The 20,227-nt window shown below is 40.5% G+C and overlaps 1 protein-coding gene across 22 annotated transcripts in view; it reads right to left on the bottom strand.

Annotated features, from left to right (window-relative positions):
• Positions 1-638: 638 nt before the first annotated feature.
• Positions 639-20,227, bottom strand: part of LOC105380994 (patronin) — a 59,457-nt gene continuing 39,868 nt past the window's right edge. For 5 of the 22 annotated variants that reach the window (XM_048626930.1, XM_048626899.1, XM_048626890.1 and 2 more), the window contains 20 exons: positions 19,868-20,058; positions 18,121-18,186; positions 17,416-17,483; positions 16,941-17,094; positions 15,576-15,674; positions 14,757-14,999; positions 14,311-14,424; positions 13,478-14,035; positions 12,949-13,164; positions 12,465-12,485; positions 11,809-11,940; positions 10,647-10,751; positions 9,548-9,761; positions 8,506-8,580; positions 7,613-7,633; positions 6,724-6,813; positions 5,249-5,350; positions 3,218-3,412; positions 2,125-2,407; positions 639-1,824 (listed from right to left, as the gene is read on the bottom strand). In XM_048626930.1, coding sequence (XP_048482887.1) covers positions 1,680-1,824; positions 2,125-2,407; positions 3,218-3,412; positions 5,249-5,350; positions 6,724-6,813; positions 7,613-7,633; positions 8,506-8,580; positions 9,548-9,761; positions 10,647-10,751; positions 11,809-11,940; positions 12,465-12,485; positions 12,949-13,164; positions 13,478-14,035; positions 14,311-14,424; positions 14,757-14,999; positions 15,576-15,674; positions 16,941-17,094; positions 17,416-17,483; positions 18,121-18,186; positions 19,868-20,058 — 3,092 coding nt within the window. In that variant the 3' untranslated portion in view covers positions 639-1,679. Of the gene's footprint in view, positions 1,825-2,124; positions 2,408-3,217; positions 3,413-5,248; positions 5,351-6,723; positions 6,814-7,612; positions 7,634-8,505; positions 8,581-9,547; positions 9,762-10,646; positions 10,752-11,395; positions 11,498-11,808; positions 11,941-12,464; positions 12,486-12,948; positions 13,165-13,477; positions 14,036-14,310; positions 14,425-14,756; positions 15,000-15,575; positions 15,675-16,940; positions 17,095-17,415; positions 17,484-18,120; positions 18,187-19,867; positions 20,059-20,227 lie in introns of all 22 variants that reach the window. The other 17 variants (XM_048626894.1, XM_048626920.1, XM_048626910.1 and 14 more) reach the window with 17 other exon arrangements.

Raw genomic sequence — 20,227 nt, 5'->3', positions numbered from 1 at the left:
GTATAGACCGCAACGGGACAGCGATGTAATGCTGCAGTTATCTCTTAATTTATTGTTTTAATCGACCAATTTGATACATATTTTTTTGTTGTAACGTTATTTACAACTGTCCCTGTAACTGTACCTTATGATAAATTAGAAGGAAGAGCGACATTATTTTAAGTTTATTTCGTTTATATTAAGTCACAAAATAATTAATTAATGTAGTATTATTATTTTAGCTAATTCAATGAATAGATGATCTCCAAAAAGTTTTACATGAACCTTAGTTGAACAACTCGATACCAATTGTAATTTAATACATTATTGATTTTCAATATTTTAATTATTTATTTTGTTATTTTAGTAATTATTCCTAGCTGATTTGTAAATACGTAATTATAACAGGTACCTAATTAAACGTTAATTAATTAAATTGTTTTTACATTGAATGTAACCAATCCCTGTTTTCACACTATATATTGTACCTCACACACATATTTACTGGTGCCTCATGAGTGAAATCGGTCGTATCTAATAATACCTTCTTGTATGTACTCGTTATTTATGTCATAACTAGGTCTTCATCATCTGCTCTTCCTACATACTTGAGCCTATCTGGAAAAAAATAGATTACTAACTAAAATAAAACCACAAAATTAATATGAAATTCAATATTATTCGTTATGTTTTTTATTAATACAATATATTTGCATACCATATACTATCGGTAGTATATTATTGATGATCAATCATTAAACAATGAAAAAATGATATTCATCAATTTCCGTTTAACATTCTTTTAATAAATAGCTGTATACAAAAACAATTATTTACAGGATAAGGCAGTACAATTACCACGTAAAATGTGCCTTGTCTTATTTTAGCTATACAAGCAGTAAAAAAAATGGAAATACAATAACGTTAGACATAGGTCATTAAACACAATACTTTAATCACCCTAATCTTAACTCCAGTCAAATTGAAATAATAACTAACAAGTTAATCGTAACAGGTAAGCGATATTAGTTTTGTGAATTTGTTGTTAAAGTGACGGAACCGTTTATAAAAGGGGTTTAAAATCGAGCTGCTATCCGGTGTTTGTGACAATTTCAGACTTGGACCATCTCACTAATACATTATGGCAATCATCGACCACACGATGTACCACCAGACGTGACATCACACCACATTCCGAACATAACATTAACCAATCATAGACGAGCTACAACACTTTCAAATTATAAAATAGAATTAGAGCTTATTCCTCCCTAGACCTCTCTAACTGTACATTTATGACACAGGCACCGACTTTCAACTGTGGTTTATCCATTGTCTTTATTTGATACAGATTTCTATTAAAATTTGCTCTACGGTCCGGATAAACCACAAGCTTGCACATAGACTCACTCGCATACACAAGCGTAACATAATTTTGATTATAACATAACACAGCTCTAGCCTGGGAATTTGCTAATCAACTTTTTATTCATAAATACAACTGGACACTGGCACTAACGCCCTACAGTAGCATTTAACTGAAAGAATACAAAGGCTTGACTCGATTGCCGCCGGCGCGGCGACTAGATATCTTGTTTGATTGGATGGAGCGCGCTAGAAGAACTTTCACCGCTCTAGGCGGGTTACTTCGCGCGTGACTTATAACCGTAATTTGTGCCTCCACGTCGCCTTCTAGGCTTCTAGATGACGAGCGCCATGTCCTTCTTGCTCGGAAGCTGCACCTTCTTGCCCTGCCACAGCGAGTTGTGTATCGTGAACGCGTCGATGGTCACCGTCAGGTGCTTCGTGTGCACTTGCGAGAAACATTTGCTACCCGAGTTGTACCTGGAAAGGGAGGGGAAAGGTTTGTTATAGAAGATACAGTACATGTAGTATGATTATGTGACAGGAGAATTCGCCCGAAATGCTCCATTGATATAGGTGATCTATTGATATAAGTCTCTGCTTGGAGCGTCACCACCTCACAACACTCTGTGGGCCTCGCTCATCTAGCCGACTGCGTGGTATATTTATACGTTTTTACGCGACAAAGCTAGCACATCAGCTGTCATACCGAAATGGTCACTTCTCTTAAAATATATTCATAAACATAAACTAAATATTACACAAACCAAACACACTCACTTAAAGAACTTATCGAACATCCTGTCATTGACATGCTTGGGGCCCGTCCCGTACAGCTTGGTGACCTGCTCGGAGTCGGGACAATACGAGTAGAGAGCGCGGAACTGGCACCCAGCATCCCTGAACAACACTAGGAAGTGTTTGCTCTCGGATCTGGCGATCTCTTCTAAGACTCGTCGCTTGGCCTCCGCGTTGACGGCTCCGGGGAACACGCAGTATTCGACTGCGTTCAGCATGATGCCGCGGTTGGATTTTGTCGCTGGCTGCTTGTAGAGGCGCGGACCTGTGGGTAGGTAGGTTTAGGGTTATTTTAATACAGGGGTGTGGTATACAAACTTGTTCTGTTGGTATGATTATGGGGTGTTTTTGGTGCCTAAGTTTGGCTATTCGTTTAATTTTGTATAAAATTATTTTAAGATATAAAATGTTACTGTAATCTCATTGAAGGCTTATAAAGAAAACATAAATAAAATTGTAGGTGTAGAGAGATAAAATCGCTGAATATGGAAACTCAAAAAAAATGGTATGTATTGATAAAATGAATGTGCGATGAGCGGTGTTAATTTCAAACGTTTGCGAGTGAAGCGAATGTCAAAAGCGTTGTTGAATTAATTGCGTTCATTCATTGTGTTAATATCAAACGTTCAGTTCAAAACCATGCCTTAATTTTCTAAAAGATATAATCCCGTTTCTTTTCGATACCATTGGAAAAAAATTGGCTTTTTAAGTACATATTTGTGGTTGGCATGACATGGTTTGACATTGTGGGCTTTTAACTACTTCGAACTAGGTACGTAGAGTGTAAAATATTGTAAACAATTTTATTTTTAAATTCCAATCTACCGATATTTAAAAAAAAACGTGTGATAGTGTTAGCTATTTAGCCTATCTGTGTGTTAAAATTAAAATCTTTAGATAGCCTGTGAATTCTAGAGGAAACTAGATTTCATATAATATAAATAGTAGTTGAGTCAACAGTGTAAATTACACTGGACCTCTGCAGATACACTGACCTTTTCGTCTCTAAACTACATTTTAAATCGTAAATATTACAATAAAAAAACCTAACCAAAGCAAAAAACACCCAACTCACCAGAATAATCCATAATCGACGAGTGTTGACTGCTCGCGTCACTATTATCATCCGAGTGGTTGTTCCTCCGCTTCCCGATGGCGCCGGGCAGCGAGCCAGGCCCGGAGCCTGGGCCGGAGCCCGCGGGCGACGCGAGCGTGCGCACGCCGGGGGACGCGGCGCGCCGCGGCGGCGTGGCGCGGCCCAGGCCTGAGTCTGCGGGGGATGGCACGTTGGTATGGAGATGCGGAGAGGAGAAATATATGTATGCTGTGTGGTCTATGTAGTGTATTTTATAGTTAAGCCAGCGGCGAGATGCGACAGAGGCCTGAGTCTGCGGGGGATAGGTATGGTGATGCGGAGAGGAAAATATATGTATGTGTGGTGTGTAGTGTATTGTTGCAATGGCTTGAGCATAAGTCCGCTGTGTAGGTTATAGTTGAGGCGTGGCGCGCCCGAGCCGTGAGTCTGCGGGGGAGTGGGACTTATGGAGATGCGCATAGATGGATACGGTGTGTATTCCAAAACGGTGTGTTGATGTAGTGTGTGTTCCTGACAATCGTCTATTGCCCTGGAGCCCGGGGAAAGAGGCGAGCCCGTGGCGCGCCCGAGCCCTGAGTCTGCGGGGATTGGGACTTATGTAGATGCAGATAGATGGATGCGGTTGTGTTGTTGTATTGTATGTGTTCATAGGTTTTTAAAAACTGTACTCTCCCTGGTGGGTACGGTATGATCCGTGATATAGATTAATTACTGGATGGGTGCGAGACCATTATTCATGTATATAAAAGTAGTGTATTGTTGTTATCACTCGCACGCTAGTCTGCGGGGGATTTTATTTTCGTATGGTGATGTGTAGAAGGATTATCTTTGTGGAGGATTATGGTGTGTGTTCCCTGAAAACGGTATGCTAAGTAATCATGTGTTTGTAGAATATTGTTGCTCTGGCAAGATGGCCAAAGCCACCGTGTAAGGTGTGTAGTTTAAGGTTGGAGGGGCAATCCAGAACCAGGAGATGTATGTGTGTATAAGTGCCTTGGGCACTCGCAGATGTTCTGTGTTTCCTGTTCTATTTTTGAGGTTGTATATTGTGTAGGGTTAGATCAAGTGTTAGGTACGTCAAGGATGTACATGTAACATAGTATATTAAATTCATTATAGTTATGTAGTTGTGAGTTTAGACGAGTTATTTTCGTGTAGTATTGTTATCACCGCGCCCATTTTGTTACATTATTTGGTGTAATTAATTATGCTGCTCTAGCATAATAATAATATTAGTATAAATTATATGTGAAAAATGGAATAACAGTTTTAAAATTAATTAAATCTAAGACAAATACAAAATGCAGCCGCCATCTACATGATAAATAATAAAAAACAATGCTTACATAAATTTTAATAACCGTCTATTATTAAAACATTTTGTATTCCTCTTTTAGTTATGAAACATTTACAAGAGCAATACACAATACATTATCAAAAAGGGTAAAATAAATAATAGGGCAACATATATAGCACAAAACATAAAATTACAACAATATTCCCTTAACCATAAACATCAATTAACATCTAAAAGGTAATAATAAGAAGCTATAAGTATAAAATTAAATGTCATACTATGTCATACCAACACCAATATATGTATTTAAAACATGCTCTAACATTGAACCTCATTAAATACCCGAAATTGACCCTTAGACACCAATAAATAAAGACGTAATTCGTGTTAGACGAACGCCGAACAGAAAGTGCACGAGACAAAATAAATCTATGCATAGAAGAGCTATGTTCTTGGACAGTGTTATTGATTAGGTAGTGTTTGCTATTTTAATATTTTGTTTTTGTAAAACATAAATACAAACACGTCATTTTTAACTATATTTATGAAACAACATCATCAAGCACTTCTATGATCCTTAAAACCGTCCAAAAACTCCAAAACCGAGACCGCAACCAAAAATAAACCAACCCAACGCACCAAGATAAACCAAGCCGAACCCGCCACTAGACCAAAAGCTCCACTTTATATATACAGGGTGTTCTCTCTCTTACCGCACAGGTTCATGAGTGAACTGGACTTCCGGCCAGCCTTAAAGTTATTCTGGTAGGTGCCGTATCGCGACCGACTGCGGGCCGGTGGCTCTTCTACCCGCTCTGAAATGTTGTCACTTCAATCTCACTCATGCACGCGATTCACCCCAAACTCGAACTCGAATAGATATGGGCAGGTATGGCAGTTGCAAGGCATGCATCGTCACACAACAGAGCAACAGGCTTTTAGGTAATTGAAGGTTTTATTTGTATTTGTTTACTGGAATATTTTACGTCAGAATATGTTGCAAACAAAATTTAATACTATTAATTGCCATAATATGTACTTATGTATGATTATATTATAAACAAAATTTAAGTTCATATAATATTTATTTGGAAAATATAGTTACTGCTAATGTAATTTTAAATAATACAGATGTAAATATGTATTCGCGGAAGATTTTAATAGAAATGTATTTATAAGCGAATTTCAAAACCCAAACTGTAGGGCAGGTTCCAATCTACCAAAAATGGCAAAAATATATAAAACAAGCGAATACTTTAGCGTGGAACAAAATAAATAAAAGAGTGTTTGCAACTACTATAATAATATCTATAAACCAATCATTTTAAATAAAACAAAATCTATAAAGCATTCTACGAAATAATATAATGGAAGCTTCTAGATTTCATATTGAGACTACAGTGAAATTTCGCTGAATTTTAAAACACTTTATAATTAAGATTGCAAATGGGAATAACATTGTTTATCCGTTTGAATATTCAGTAAAAGTACAACAGTGATGCATTCAAATAACACATCCAAAAAAACAAGTCAAGTCAAAGAAATCAAAGCTCGCACAATGGGTAACAAAAATGATCAAATGAATAAGTGCGATTTTTTTAAATTCTATTTTTTTGCGTCTTGTCTACAATTTCACAAGTATTGGCGAAAAGGCTTTCGTCTACATAACATAGATCATTTTAGTTACCCAATAATTTGTTAGAATAGCTTGATAGCGAGCAGTATGCAATGTTGACACTGGTCACTTCATTCAACAGAGATAGTTTGTGCAAACGATACGCCGTTTCAATATGGAGAAACGTTTAACTGACAGAAAAGCTAAAATATTCGGATTTGTGGACATATTTCGACCACTACAGAAAAATGGTTTAAGATGGAAAATCCTAAGATTGCACAAACTATCTGATAACTTATTCAGGCCAGCTCAATGTTCCATAAAAAAATTATCAATTCATCGTATATTTCTGCCCGACATTCTCTGTTTATACTCTCATACAAGTATGCTGCATCGGTACCTAACTACCTACTATTTGATTTGCCTAGAACAGTCGAACTACTCATATCAGAGTACAAACCGTAAACGCCGCGTAGAAATTCACCATGAATCTACCCCTCCTTTCGTAACATTGAGCCGTCCAGAACAAGTGAAAGTGTACACACGTCTACACAGCCACGTGTCAGCACATACCTCGTGAGGTCTTGCAGGAGCCGCGACGGCCGAGCGGCGCGGACGAGGCGGACCCCGGCGACGTCGCGCCTCGCTCCTCTACCGGGGAGTCTGGAATGTTGTAGGTGATGGGTTAGATTTATGTGTGATTGATATGTTGATGAGTGATCCAAAGTTGGCTCCAGCACGCGTAGCACAGGGCGCTAATAAGTTATCCGTCGCGCTCATTCTTGAGGCTGTGTGATATGAGTGAGGGCGATGCAAAACTTTTGTCACGTCTTAAATGCGCCCCGTACTAGCCCTTCTGTGTGATACGTTTTATCATTAACGCCACTTAGAAACTGCGGACAATGGGTAAAACTTATTTGTATTGTAGGTATGCCGTATGATTAATAATTTAATGAGTGATCCAAAGTTGTACCTCCTGTGTGATACATTGTATCATTACCACGACGTACAAACTGTCATGTTATGATGCCATGAACATTTTTAACCGTCTTAAAATGTATTTACAGGAGCTCCGGTAGCAGACAGATACACATAGCGACGGAAATACTTATGACATCGACACCACATCAGATCCCACGACCTTTCTTTTTCAGTTAAATTCAGCTTTGTTTATCTAATTGAAATTAATAATTATAGCAGGATTTGTTACTCATTCCTGCCTGTAACAACTGAACACAGTAAATATAATGTCTGCATCAGCTGGTGAAAGATCTTATAAATCTTATAATGCTTCCTTATACGTTGACGAAGTGTTTATTCATATATTTTTAAAAGATTTGCTCCTTGGTGTCATTTTACATAAATTCAAACAAAATTGCATGTCATGCGTAAAAAGCTTAGTCTGTGCTACACATATTATAGCGAATATTGAAACATTGGCCGTGCTTAACTAAGTACATACGTTTCCATATCATGGTAAGACCTGGAGGAATAATTTCAACACTGAATGTCTAATCTAGAAATGCATTCATGCGAATAAATTAAAGAGCTTTTTGATATGTCTGTTCATGTAGAACTTTGGTACTTAATATAATTTTATTGGATAGTAGGTAATGATATATCGAGTGTAAAGAATATAAGCGTATGTATTGTGAATGACTATTAGAGATTTATCAGTATTAGAAAACAGAGATTATAATAAAATTCTAATGTTGTTATGAGTTGAAACTATTACATAGAGATTTAACCTGTAGTGAGAGATTGATGTTCTACATAACATTATGTTTAGCTATTTGGGTATTGAAGAGAAGTATTACTATACTTACTTACCATAACAAATGCAATAGTCATCTGAGTAGTTGGGCTTGGACATATTTCAGACATATCAAACCGCTCTCTTTACTTATTTTATTTAATTTCTGTCCACGCGGCACGGGTCCGTTATCGACTTCTATCGTTCTATCTATGTCAATAACGGACCCGTGCCTCGGGGCCGGCGTAGTCACTCTATAAATCGACGAACAAACAAGTGATGTTGTATCTTAGTGTGAATAAATAAAATGAATTTCAATGCGTGTGCACGAAAGCGCTCGTTTGTTCGTTCGATTTCTGGAGGACCGCCACCAAAATCGAACGAATGAACGAATAAGAGCTGTCATGCCATCGGTAAGCCTAATACAACTCGATAGGGTTGTGGTTAGCGCAGCGCTCCGAAGCTTCGGAACAACAAAACTGCGGCGTTGATCACGACTTTATCCTGAAGCATTAACCGTACCGATCTCGTGACAATTCTTGTTCGTTGGTTTTTCGTCATATAGAGTGACCCCCTGTTGCAATACACAACACGGTACATACCTCGATACAGGCCGGCGCGCTCCGCCAGGCTGTCCTGCGAGCCGCGGTAGTAGTCGCGCCGCATCGTGCCGCCCGCTGGTACACACAACACGTGAGCGGGGGGAGCGGGGAGGGGGGGGGAGGGAGGGGGCGGGGGCTGTTGCTAGTATACCGAGATATGGAGCTACATAGGTATAGATATGTTTCATGCTATGACTCAATGTTTGAGGATAATTTCATATATTTTTTAATTCATAACAACAGCTTGTGAAGAAAGCGGTAATACGAGTGTTTGTAATACTCTCAATGCTTTCGTGTAATTTTATCACATTCCACGGGGAAAGACATCTGGCAGAACCCTCTTACATTCAAATAAGGGTAGTTTTTGTTTGTATCAGATAGAATGGGATATAGTACCGGATATTTAAATAAATATTTCGGTTTTTTATTAAAAATTAAATCATAGCAACAAACCACGCCCCATAGGAAAATAACAGATGGTGTTATAGAGTGCTTTCTCAGCTGTCTACAAGGTAAACCCAATAGTTACTTAACCACTGAATAACACAATCTGTAGCAATATAAACATTGAATTGGCATCATGCTAGGGCTAGAGGCACTTAACAAAACAAAGAAACAATTGAAAGGGACAAGCTAGTGTTAAGTGCGCATCGACAAACAAATAGTGAGTTGGGGGACAAAGAAAACTAAACTCTAAGCGAAACTAGTTGGGCACATTCTTGCTTAAACATCTTTGCGAAGAAACAATAAATAGCTTTTGTACATTTTGAACATCTATGATATTGATTGCGTCACAAATTTTAGACAGCTGCGATTGCAAAACACTGAAATTCTTCTATCAAGTACAGTCAGCTGGATAAGTAGCTATCCACTTTTGTACCTTGTCAATCTGAAACCTTTTATCAATTCATTGAAGCATTGACGGTTTGTCATTTTGTCAAGGTAAGCTACCCATGCAGCTGACCCTACTTACGGATTACTTTCTTGAAGTATTTCAATTCCAACTCGCCATACCACCAAACAACCAACAATCAAAACTCACCAGTAAGATTAGTGCTCGACGGCTGTTTGCTGGCCAACATGCCCTCAGCCGCTTGGAGGGCGCCACTGTCCACGTGTATCGTCTTGGGGCGGGCGCGCGCGGCGGCGGGCTTGTGTCGTAGGCGTGCGCCGCTAGATGGCGCTGACTGCTGCGGGACCACGCCGCCGGCGGCGCGGATCGACTCTATGTACTCGGTCTTGTCTAGCGTCTTGCCCTGGAATTTGGTGGTGAATATTTTTAGTCATTTTAGAAGTCATAATGCCATAGTCGATGATGGACGTCGGTAACGCGGAAGACCCAAACTAAGACAGCTGGGATCATGTCACAGAAAATATCTGCATAAGAGCTCGTTCCCACTAAAAGAAGTATCCCCTTCCGCATTTAAAACCATGGCATAAAATAAAAAAAATCTATACTTGAGTTTACAATCTCTCACCTCTCATTCTGCTACCTAGCCTACTTCGATTACTATTCTTTGTGTAATACAGTCTACATATGTTTTAGTGATAAGACCACCCGCCATTTATGTACCTATGTGTTTGTATATTATAAGCTTTGTAAACTCTGTGTACAAATAAAATCTATTCTACCTATCTATCTACAATGCTCACCTCTCTCTCGGCCTCCTCGATGGCCTTCTTGAGCTTGTACTGCTGCAGGATGAGCTTTCTTTACAGCCATCTGGATCCATGGCACACAAGACCTTGTTCATTCTGCAATAGTCTACATTCTCTCACCTCTCTCTCGGCCTCCTCGATGGTCTTCTACAACTAGCACTGCTACAGGATGACCTCTCCTTATGGATCCAAGACCTTGTTCTATCAGCAATATAGTCTATAATCCCTCATTTCCCTCCCTGTCACCGAAACCGTCGAACCTCGTCTCAAAAACTATTCGCCATTATCATGACACGAGAGTGAACTTGATGCTAAGCCTAGTTCTCTCTGCAATAAAGTGTACAATGCTCATAGTGCTCACCTCTCTTAATAGCCTTCTTGATCTTGTACTTACTGCTGCAGGATGACCTCTCATTACGGCCACCTGAATTCATGACACACAAGACCTTGTTCATTCAGCAATAAAGTCCACATTAGCTCACCTCTCTCTCGGCCTCCTCGATGGCCTTCTTGAGCTTGTACTGCTGCAGGATGAGCTCGCGGCGCCGCGCCTGCTCCTCTTTACGAGCTGCCTTCTCTTCCGCCACCTGGATGTAGAACAGAAGACTATTAGTGTGTCGGGTTTTGTAACTGCTTCTTATGGCCAGTACTTACTACTAGCGTTATTACTCCATAGTTTTAATCGAAAACGAAAAAATCTACGCGTGGACCGCCACACTACTAGCTCGATGGAATTAAATTAAAGTAGGTAATTATGCCATAGGTTTAACTCGACAGTTTAGCTCGATCGAGAAATACCGTACAGGCTACTAGGCTTTACGTTATTTAATGTTAGTTTTTTTCGCGATATTATTATGTAAACTTATTCTTCTGTCGAATACTCGTTCACTCTATGCTTTATTACATTTTATTACGCGCAATCCAGCCCCGGCTTTCTCGGTGTGATAAAGTATACACTTCTTCTAATAGCGTCATCTAGCGGTCTGCACTCTGCCGGCGCTGCAGAGACAACAGCATAATGCGCTCCTTCACGTGGTAACTACTAGCGCCACCAAGCAGTCGCAATATGAACTGCAACGTTCCCTATGAGTTGCACACGCTCATGCCACTACTACTAGTGCCACCTATTGCTACTATGAACTATCTCGTCACCCTGGCGCCTCCTAGCGGTCGTACTATAAACTATCCTAGCGCCATCTACCGGCTACTCTTAGAACTCTCTGTTGGTCACCTGTTCGTCGCGGGCGCGGCGGGCGGCGGCGGCGGCCTCGGCCCGCGCGCGCGCCTCCTCCGCCCTCTGGCGGCGCTGCAGGGACAACAGCATGATGCGCTCCTTCTTGTCATAACTACTAGCGCCACCCAGCGGTCGCAACATGAACTAACTCGTCGCCCTAGCGCCATCTATTGCTCGCACTATGAACTAGCTCGTTTCCTGTTCGTCGCGGGCGCGGCGGGCGGCGGCGGCGGCCTCGGACCGCGCGCGCGCCTCCTCGGCCCTCTGGCGGCGCTGCAGGGACAACATCATGATGCGCTCCATCTTGTCATAACTACTAGCGCCACCTAGCTGTCACAACATGAACTAACACGTTCCCTGTTACTACTACTAGCGCCATCTAGCGCTCGCACTATAAACTAGCTAGTCACCTGTTCGTCGCGGGCGCGGCGGGCGGCGGCGGCGGCCTCGGCCCGCGCGCGAGCCTCCTCGGCCCTCTGGCGGCGCTGCAGGGACAACAACATGATGCGCTCCTTCTTGCGTTCCATCTCTTCTGCCGAGTTCTAGAGGGAGGAAGGGGTTTTTAATTAGGGCGTTTTTCAGCGGAAAATCATAATATGAGATGGAAAATTACGGGTGGTTTATAGGGAAAGGTCTGATGAGATGGAAAATGCAGGGTATAATTATGTAGTTACATTCAGATTATATTGGATCGTTTAGTTGCAAAAACAGTCATTCTTAGTATTGAGCACAAACAAAAATAATCTTTGTTTTGCTTGTTTGTTAAAAAAAAGAGTAAGTAAATAATCTATTTCATTTATTGCCGCCAAAAAACTGAAGTCTCGCAAACACATATATTATATATTATATACAATGAAAACGAAATTAGGCATGCTGATTTATTACTTAAAATAATAAACGAAGTTTTTTTTACATAAAAATACATTTGGATTAAATATACAGCGGCACAGCAACTCAAACTCACATCCCAAATTTCACAAAACACATTTATTTATGTCTTAGATGACCAAAATTTATCAGAATGTTTTGTAATACTTGGGAAGGTTTTAGATTGTTCTAAAATTACCTGTTGTGCAGTTTTTGGCTTCTAGTACGGTCCAAAGATGAAATTGAAAAGAAAGAAACGTATTTAGCAACCACTACATACATATATACAAAATAGTATTTAAGTATTTTTGAAGATGATATAATTCAGTGAAATATGAATTGGTCATTTGGTATATAAGTTTTCTAGTTATCAAGTACAGAATTATTTATAAGAATAGCGATAAAATGAGGCGAGGCATAATACAAGGCAACAGCAAGATCAAAATGTATGAAAAATGCTTTTTGTACATGGCCCCGACAACGGTCTGTTATTCATCTGAAGGACGGGGCGCATTTTAGAGTTGACAAATCGCGCTCGCTCTTGAGGCTGCGTGATGTAAGTGAGCGCGATGCAAAACTTTTGTCATGTCTTAATTGCGCCCCGTGCTACTATCCCTGTTATGACTACTCATTAAATGCTATATAGCCCCAATTTCCAACTCAATACAATCATCAAAACTCACCGGATCAGGATTATCCCCAATCACCAACGCTGCCGGCTCCACTCTCTCCATCCTGTCTCGGTTGTCCCCTACCCGGGTGTCCCCTACCCGGTTATCTCCGGCCCGGGTGTCGTTGGCCCGGGTCTCGCCGGCGCGGTGCACCGGGAACATCTCCTCTTTGTGCTGAAGACGCGGCTCCCATTGGGGGGAGGGGCTGCGGCGTTCGGGCGGCTGGAACTAAAAGGATTGTACGTTTAGACAACACATAGATACACTTGCACAAAACTATTGTTTGTTTTCCGCACAAAACTATCCCCGGGTGCCCGAGCCCAGAAACAAAACACTTGTTTCCTAAAAGACAGCTTAACTATTTGGGACGGTAAATTCGTAGTTACGGTTCAAAATTGCTTGACGTTGCAGAATGGATTAAAAGTAAAAGGTAAAATAGCAAAATTTATCATAGAGCAGTGTGTGCCTGGTTGCGAGATATATTGCGAGATTAACAGAGTCACATTACACATAAACAATAACATAACTATCAAAAGCTCACCTCCATTTGATACTCAGACGGATTCCGTTCCTTTTTCGGCGACATCCGTTTCGCCCTGAGCGGCGGCTTCGGCCGTTTAGGCGCTTCATTATCGAACGAAATATAGAACCCTTTCTCAACCTTATCCTCCTCCTCTTGTTCCATCTGCTGGAACGAATTCCTGTTCAACGAGGGTCTAGTCGGCGACGGAATCCTATACGTTCTCGTGCCAGACGAGATATTTAACCTATTTATGCCTTGTCTTAGCGCGTCGTCCTCCGCGTTGCCTATAAAGGAGATATTTTGGGGTTCCATATCGTCTTGGATGGCTTGCGTTTGCGGTTTTTGCAGCTGTTGTAGGCTGACGGATTCTGGTCTCCTGACTTCGGGTAGGCTGCCTTGTCGTTGGGGGGTTTTCGCCCGGCGTATGGGGCTGGCGTTGGGTGGTGATTGAGAGTATTGCTGGTTGTTGATGACGGTGTAGCTCAGGTGGTTCTGGTCTGTACCGTTTTGGAAGCGCTCCGAGTTGTTGTAGTGCACTTGGAAGGGTTGGTTGGTTCTGTCGTGGAGGACGAAGCCCTGGAACGAACGAATTTGTAACTATGTTGTTTTTAAGATAAACGATCGAATAGTGTAGTGGTTACTGACCCTGACTGTTATGTCGAAGGTCCCGGGTTCGATCCCCAGCCCGGGCAGATATTTGATTAAAGATAGATATTTGTGTAGATATATCAGCTGTCCGATAGCCATATAACATGCTCTGCCTGGTTTTGTGTCGGATGGTCCTATGTGAGGTATCCCCACATATTTATTTATATTATGTATTTATGTAGGTATATGTATGTTCCGGGTACCTGGTTGTGGTCGGGGGAGGCCCAGCGCGGCGGCTCCGGCGCATGAGCCAGCGACTGCTGGTGCTGCTGCTGGTTGTGTTGTTGTTGTTGCGTTTGTTGTTGTTGTTGGTGGAGCTGGGGAAATAAAGACAAATATTACTATCGTGTCTATGATCTTTATTTGGACCATGGATTAGAGGGTTATCGATTGCAGCTACGTTGTAAATACTATTTAAAGGATTGCCTAATATTTCTGTTTATCCAAGCTGATCAATATTTTGTCTTCTGCGGCATAATGTAGATGTAATGTAATGTAGATGGTAATAACACGAAAAAAGGGCATAACGTAGCTTGATTCCATCGCGTTGCGAAAAGATTCCTCAGCTAAATTGAGACTTCATCCATTAAGGGTGGATCGATCGGGGGTAAGTTATACCTACCATCCTTCTGCTACTCTAAAAACCCACCTGCCACCCCCTCAACTCGGCATTCTCCTGATTAATCTGCGCATGCTGCGCCCAGGTCCTTCTCTGCGGCTGTTGCTGCTGCGCTTCATGAAGGTAGAACTGCCCCGGACCTCCGTACTGCACGTCCCGGTAGTCGGGCTGGTAGTCGGGCCGGTAGTCGGGCTGGTAGTCGGGGATGTGGGGCGTGGAGCCGAACGCCGTGTTCAGGCGCGACACGTTGTGCTGCGAGCTGAATTGGCTGTGCTGTGAATTTGTGCGGGTGGTGAGGTTTTGATGGGTGTGTAGCGCGGTAAAGGAATGATGGGGAAATGGCGGCTGTTACATGAGTAAGGAGTATTGACAGGCTTACAAATAGCATATGATAGGGCGAGATAGCATACCATTCTTACTCAGAAACAGCAGCCATTTTCATACTACATATTTATTTATTTAGGTTCGTTATAATTGAAGTATTTGAATATTATGGTATAATAAAATTATGAATTTAGACACCCATGTGGATGATTTTTGACCGTTATTAATGCCATTATATTATTCACCAATGCTGTCCCAGGTCCCAGTGCATGGCTGTTCTCGGGTTATATTTTCAAATATATGAAACATGTATCCATCCATGAAATAAATACTATCACTAACGTTTCTAGCCAAAAACTCGATTCAGTAAGCGGGATTAAAATGAAATGATATACCCAGTTTTATCAGTCCTATTTCTATATAACCAGTTATCACGATTCCCATGAACCCAGGCTATATAATTATAGCGCAAGCTGACAGCAAGCGTCACTCGGCGGCGTATTTCCAAACCCACTAAACACTTACCAGCTGAGGAATGTTGGGTTGGTAGGCGAGCGGCGGCTGGAAGGGCGAGGCGGGCGGCGGCGTGAACAGCTGCTTGGCCGCTTGTTGTTGCTGTTGTAACTGTAAGGAAAATGTGAAAGTACAATACTATGTATGTATTATGTATGACTGATGTTGATTGTGTACTGCACATGCTGTGATGGTGCTTTTTTCACGCGCGGGGTGGAAAACTTTTATGTTACTCTGTGCTCTGAATTATACTGTTGACTGTCCTTCTTGTTGTTGACAGTGTGTCATCATGTTTATTATCAATCAATAAAGTTCCCAATTAACGTATCAGCAGTACTTGCACCCCGCAGGTGTGCTCGAACGTAGATAATAAATAATAATAAAACCGGCCAAGTGCGAGTCGGGCTCGCGCACAAAGGGTTCCGTAGCAGCAAAATTACAGTTAAATCAACCTATCTCAAAAACTATAAGAGATACTTTGATCAAACCAAAAATCGTTGAAAGAGTTAATTAGCATGCATCACCTCTATTTTTTTTAGAATTTTATACCCCGTAGTTATAAAAATAGAGGGGGGGGACATACTTTTTACGACTTTGAGAGCTGATATCTCAAAAACCGTTCACTTTAAGAAAAATGTTTTTTAGAAAACTTTATATCATTTTAAAAGACCTTTCCATTGATACCCCACACGGGTATGTACATCGAAAAAAAAAATTTCATCCCTCAGTTACATGTATGGGGGGCCCCACCCCCAATTCTTTTTTTTACTATTTAGTGTCATATTTTTGTAGCGGTTCATACAACACATATTCCCATCAAATTTCATCACTGTAGTACTTATAGTTTCCGAGTAAATCGGCTGTGACAGACGGACAGACGGACAGACGGACAGACGGACATGACGAAACTATAAGGGTTCCGTTTTTGCCATTTTGGCTACGGAACCCTAAAAACGTTTATTTATGAAAAGTTACAATTGGCCTTATAATATTACATTGTAAAATATTTTATTTGAAATAGGTTTAGTGAGGAAGAAGGACATCGTTATCCAAACTAGGGTAACCTGTATTTTGGGCACAATATCCTGTATCCCCTACTTTTGGGAGTATCAGATTATTATAAGGCTAGTGAGCACTTGTTCCCAGACTAGATCAAATCTGTCTTCTGGGAGAAAGTTAGGTAACTATGATGTTGGTTTTTAATGTCGTGCGGATTTGATCACGCACGCGGATTGCACGCCATTTTCCCATATTCCACGCATTACAATAAATACTTGTATGAAAAGAACACTTATAGCTGTCACGCGGCCGGGGAAATCTCGCTTGCGTGATGGAATCTGCACGATTATAAAAACGCCCATAGTGTTCGTTTCTCACCTGAGCTAACTGATGTTGCAGCTGCGACTGCTGCTGCTGCAGCGCGGTCTGCTGCTGCTGCTGCAGCTGCGTCTGCTGCTGCTGCTGCAGCGCCGACTGCTGCGACGCCAGCCGCGCGATGTCCGACTGGATGTCTTGCAGACTCGAGTTCATTCTGGAATGGGGGGTTTATTATAGGCTGTGATTTGGGGTTGATGGTAGTTTGGTATTATGTGCTGCAGGGTAGAGTTCTTATTGCAACGAATTTTGATACTATGTAGTTTCGAATTTGTCATGACTGGATGGTACACTAATTAGTTTCGGACTATTGTGCCGGAGAAAATATTGGGGACAATATTCGTATAAATAATTATAGATAGCTATGTATTATTATAAATTGGCCGTAATAGCCCACCTGTTACTGTGTCTATTGATATAATCGATATCAGTAAACCATTATCAAAATAAGAAACTTATTAATAAAGTAGAATCTTACTTGGCAATAGACTGATGGTACTGTTCTAACGCTGCACTCTCTGCTTGCGACTGATGATCTGGGATGTCCTGAAAATGCAATTAGAATTAACATTAATATATTTTTTGATGAAATGAAACAAGTAACGGTAGGGTGAAAGCGGAATGAAATTAACGAAATATAAAATAGGTGAATGACTGAACGAAGGATGTTAATGTGGTGCTGGAAACCTTAAAATTATATTAAATTAACGTGCAACAGAAAAACCATGCATACCAATAACCCAGAGAGACTCGTCATCGCAAATGTTAGATGTATTTCTTATTATAGATATATCTTCTTAGAAGCAGAATATGAACATTGTAAAAATATAAATAAAATAATTTACAGCCAATTCATGAATGATAAATAGCTTTAAAATAATGCAGTTTACAAATAAGTCTCCGTACATTTTAAAGAAATAAAATGTAACCATAAAAAATCTTATTTATATATTTATTTATTGATCCTACCTATAATAGGTAGGATCAATAAATGACTTGACCTACAAAGCTATAACACAAGTATCAAGAAATCCGGAAATGACCCATGAAATGAAAGGACCCGTCAAGATGTATGTATATGACGAGACAGCGACTCCGAAAATGACCCATGAAATGAACGGACCCCAAGTTAAGATGATGACGTAGGTATATGACGTGACAGCGACAGTTATGAACCCGTTACCTGCGTCCTGGGCGGCTCGTCCTTAACCTCTGCGCCCTCGTCCGCTCGCTCCTTCCCTCCTTTCCCCTGTAACACCCCCGCCACCGTCACTAACGAACTAGCATGCGTTTTGTAGGTGCTTGCAATATCTATGTATGTTCTTATGGTATTTTTGAGAATTGATAAGTGACATAGCTCTAGAACATTATGTTGCTTTAAAAGTGTATTTTGACATTTTACCGAAGATTAGTAGATATTTTTACATCATACTATGTGCTCACGACTGTAATACACGAAGGGGTAGTCAGAGGTGACTCGCACACGAGTCACCCGCTTTTTGCTGTACATATTAAAACTCAAGCATAGATCGCGAGCCGTATCGCCGTATAGATACTTATGTTTATTTAAACTTCAAAATAATACAGAGGTGACATCGATGCAGCTAGTTCATTCATTATGATGACCACAAACCCAAACGATTGATAGAACCTTTTCGATATTGCAAGCAACTAAATACATGCTATCAACACAGTGTATACTAAATATTACAAAAAACTGTGGGGTCTCTCCATATTAGGTTACAAAGGTCACTTTACTGTGCTCGGTTAGATTAGTTTAGGTGATGACAACATACGTGGGTGTGTTTAGAGATTTTGTATCCTAATCGTATGGTAGTAGAAACTAGAATTTAATGAAATAGAAAACGATATCGGTAAATTATAAAAGGCAAGTATCAGCTGAAACAATCTATTTGCTTTATACTTAAGCTTATTTTGAAAATGAAATATGTAATTGCAAAATTACTATAATTTTTCGGCAGTAAATGTAGAAAGTATTTGCTACGTAATAAAATTGCTTTACGCGTAATCATATGTATTTGAATGTATGAAAAAATATCAAAGAGTTTCAATAAAAGCCCTCAAAAAGCGTGTATGAAACTAGTTTTCAAAATAATGAGTTTTGTACAAATCGACGCGCACTGTGAAAAAGTATAATGATCCAAAATAGGTCTAAAAAATCAACGGAATAAAGTCTAAAGTCAAATAAAAGGGGAAAACAGAGGAACCTTCCATGGCGACTCACCAAAGAGGCCAGCTGGTATTGCAAATATGTATCCTATTGAAATAGAAAAACATATTATAAAATTATCCGGAAATGGGGAAGGAAACTGGCGAAACTCTGGCAACACTCGGGTATAACTAGCCAATCAGAGGACAGATTATTAAAATGGCTACTGAAACGGCCAATCAGAGTAGAGCTTTAGGTGCAGCCATCTGAATTTAGTTTTGCGTTTTCTTTCCCATTGTAAAACAGTTAGTCAAACAAAACGAATAGGTTTTAGTCACATTTACATTGTGCTACCGGTCCTGTGAGTGTATATTTCTGTGTTATTTACTTATTTTAATTTATTAAGCTAATATTATATTTAACATAAAAATATAATAGTATCCCCACTTCCAATCTACACGTTCACTCACACAACACTTTACATTTTTACCCAAAAAATGCACGCATAAAAGAGCTAGAAAAACGTTATTTTCAAATAATATATTCACGTTACAGCAACCACAATATTGCTTCATCTCACCTGTCATATAATTTTGCACAACTCGAACCAACCAATAGCAATCATCAAATAACAAATAACGTCGCAAGACTACCAATCAAACCACCGCACACACAAGCAATTTAAAATCGGAACTGTCAACCGTCATTCTAGCTCTTTCCCTCGCACCGAATCCGCAATTTTCTACTTCACTCGACTCACCCTCGTGACGGCTTGCAGGAAGGCCTGTTGGCCCAGTTGCTGTCTCTGTCTGTTCACAGCCAGCTCCATCCTATGTTTGTCCTGCTCTATCCGTCTGCGTTTCTCTTCTAGCTTCAGTCGAATGTTGTTCAGTTGGGCGGCCATTGCTCCGCCCGCTGACGTGTCGTCTGAGCTGAGAGCGTCGTCACCGTCTAGAATGTTCCGTTTATATTTATTTATTTATTACAAATATTGTGTGTTCATGTTGGTGAGCTTATCTACTATTGGATATAGTTTGTAAAATACACTTTCGTTTTTCTTTTATAATTATGTTACAATTGAACGTACGAGTTTGTATGGTTATAGACGTATCTACTTCGG

This window comes from Plutella xylostella, chromosome 4 (assembly GCF_932276165.1).
Source record: "Plutella xylostella chromosome 4, ilPluXylo3.1, whole genome shotgun sequence".
Lineage (NCBI taxonomy): Eukaryota > Metazoa > Arthropoda > Insecta > Lepidoptera > Plutellidae > Plutella > Plutella xylostella.
Note: the sequence above shows the minus strand (reverse complement) of the source record. Positions and strands in the feature narration are given on the sequence as shown.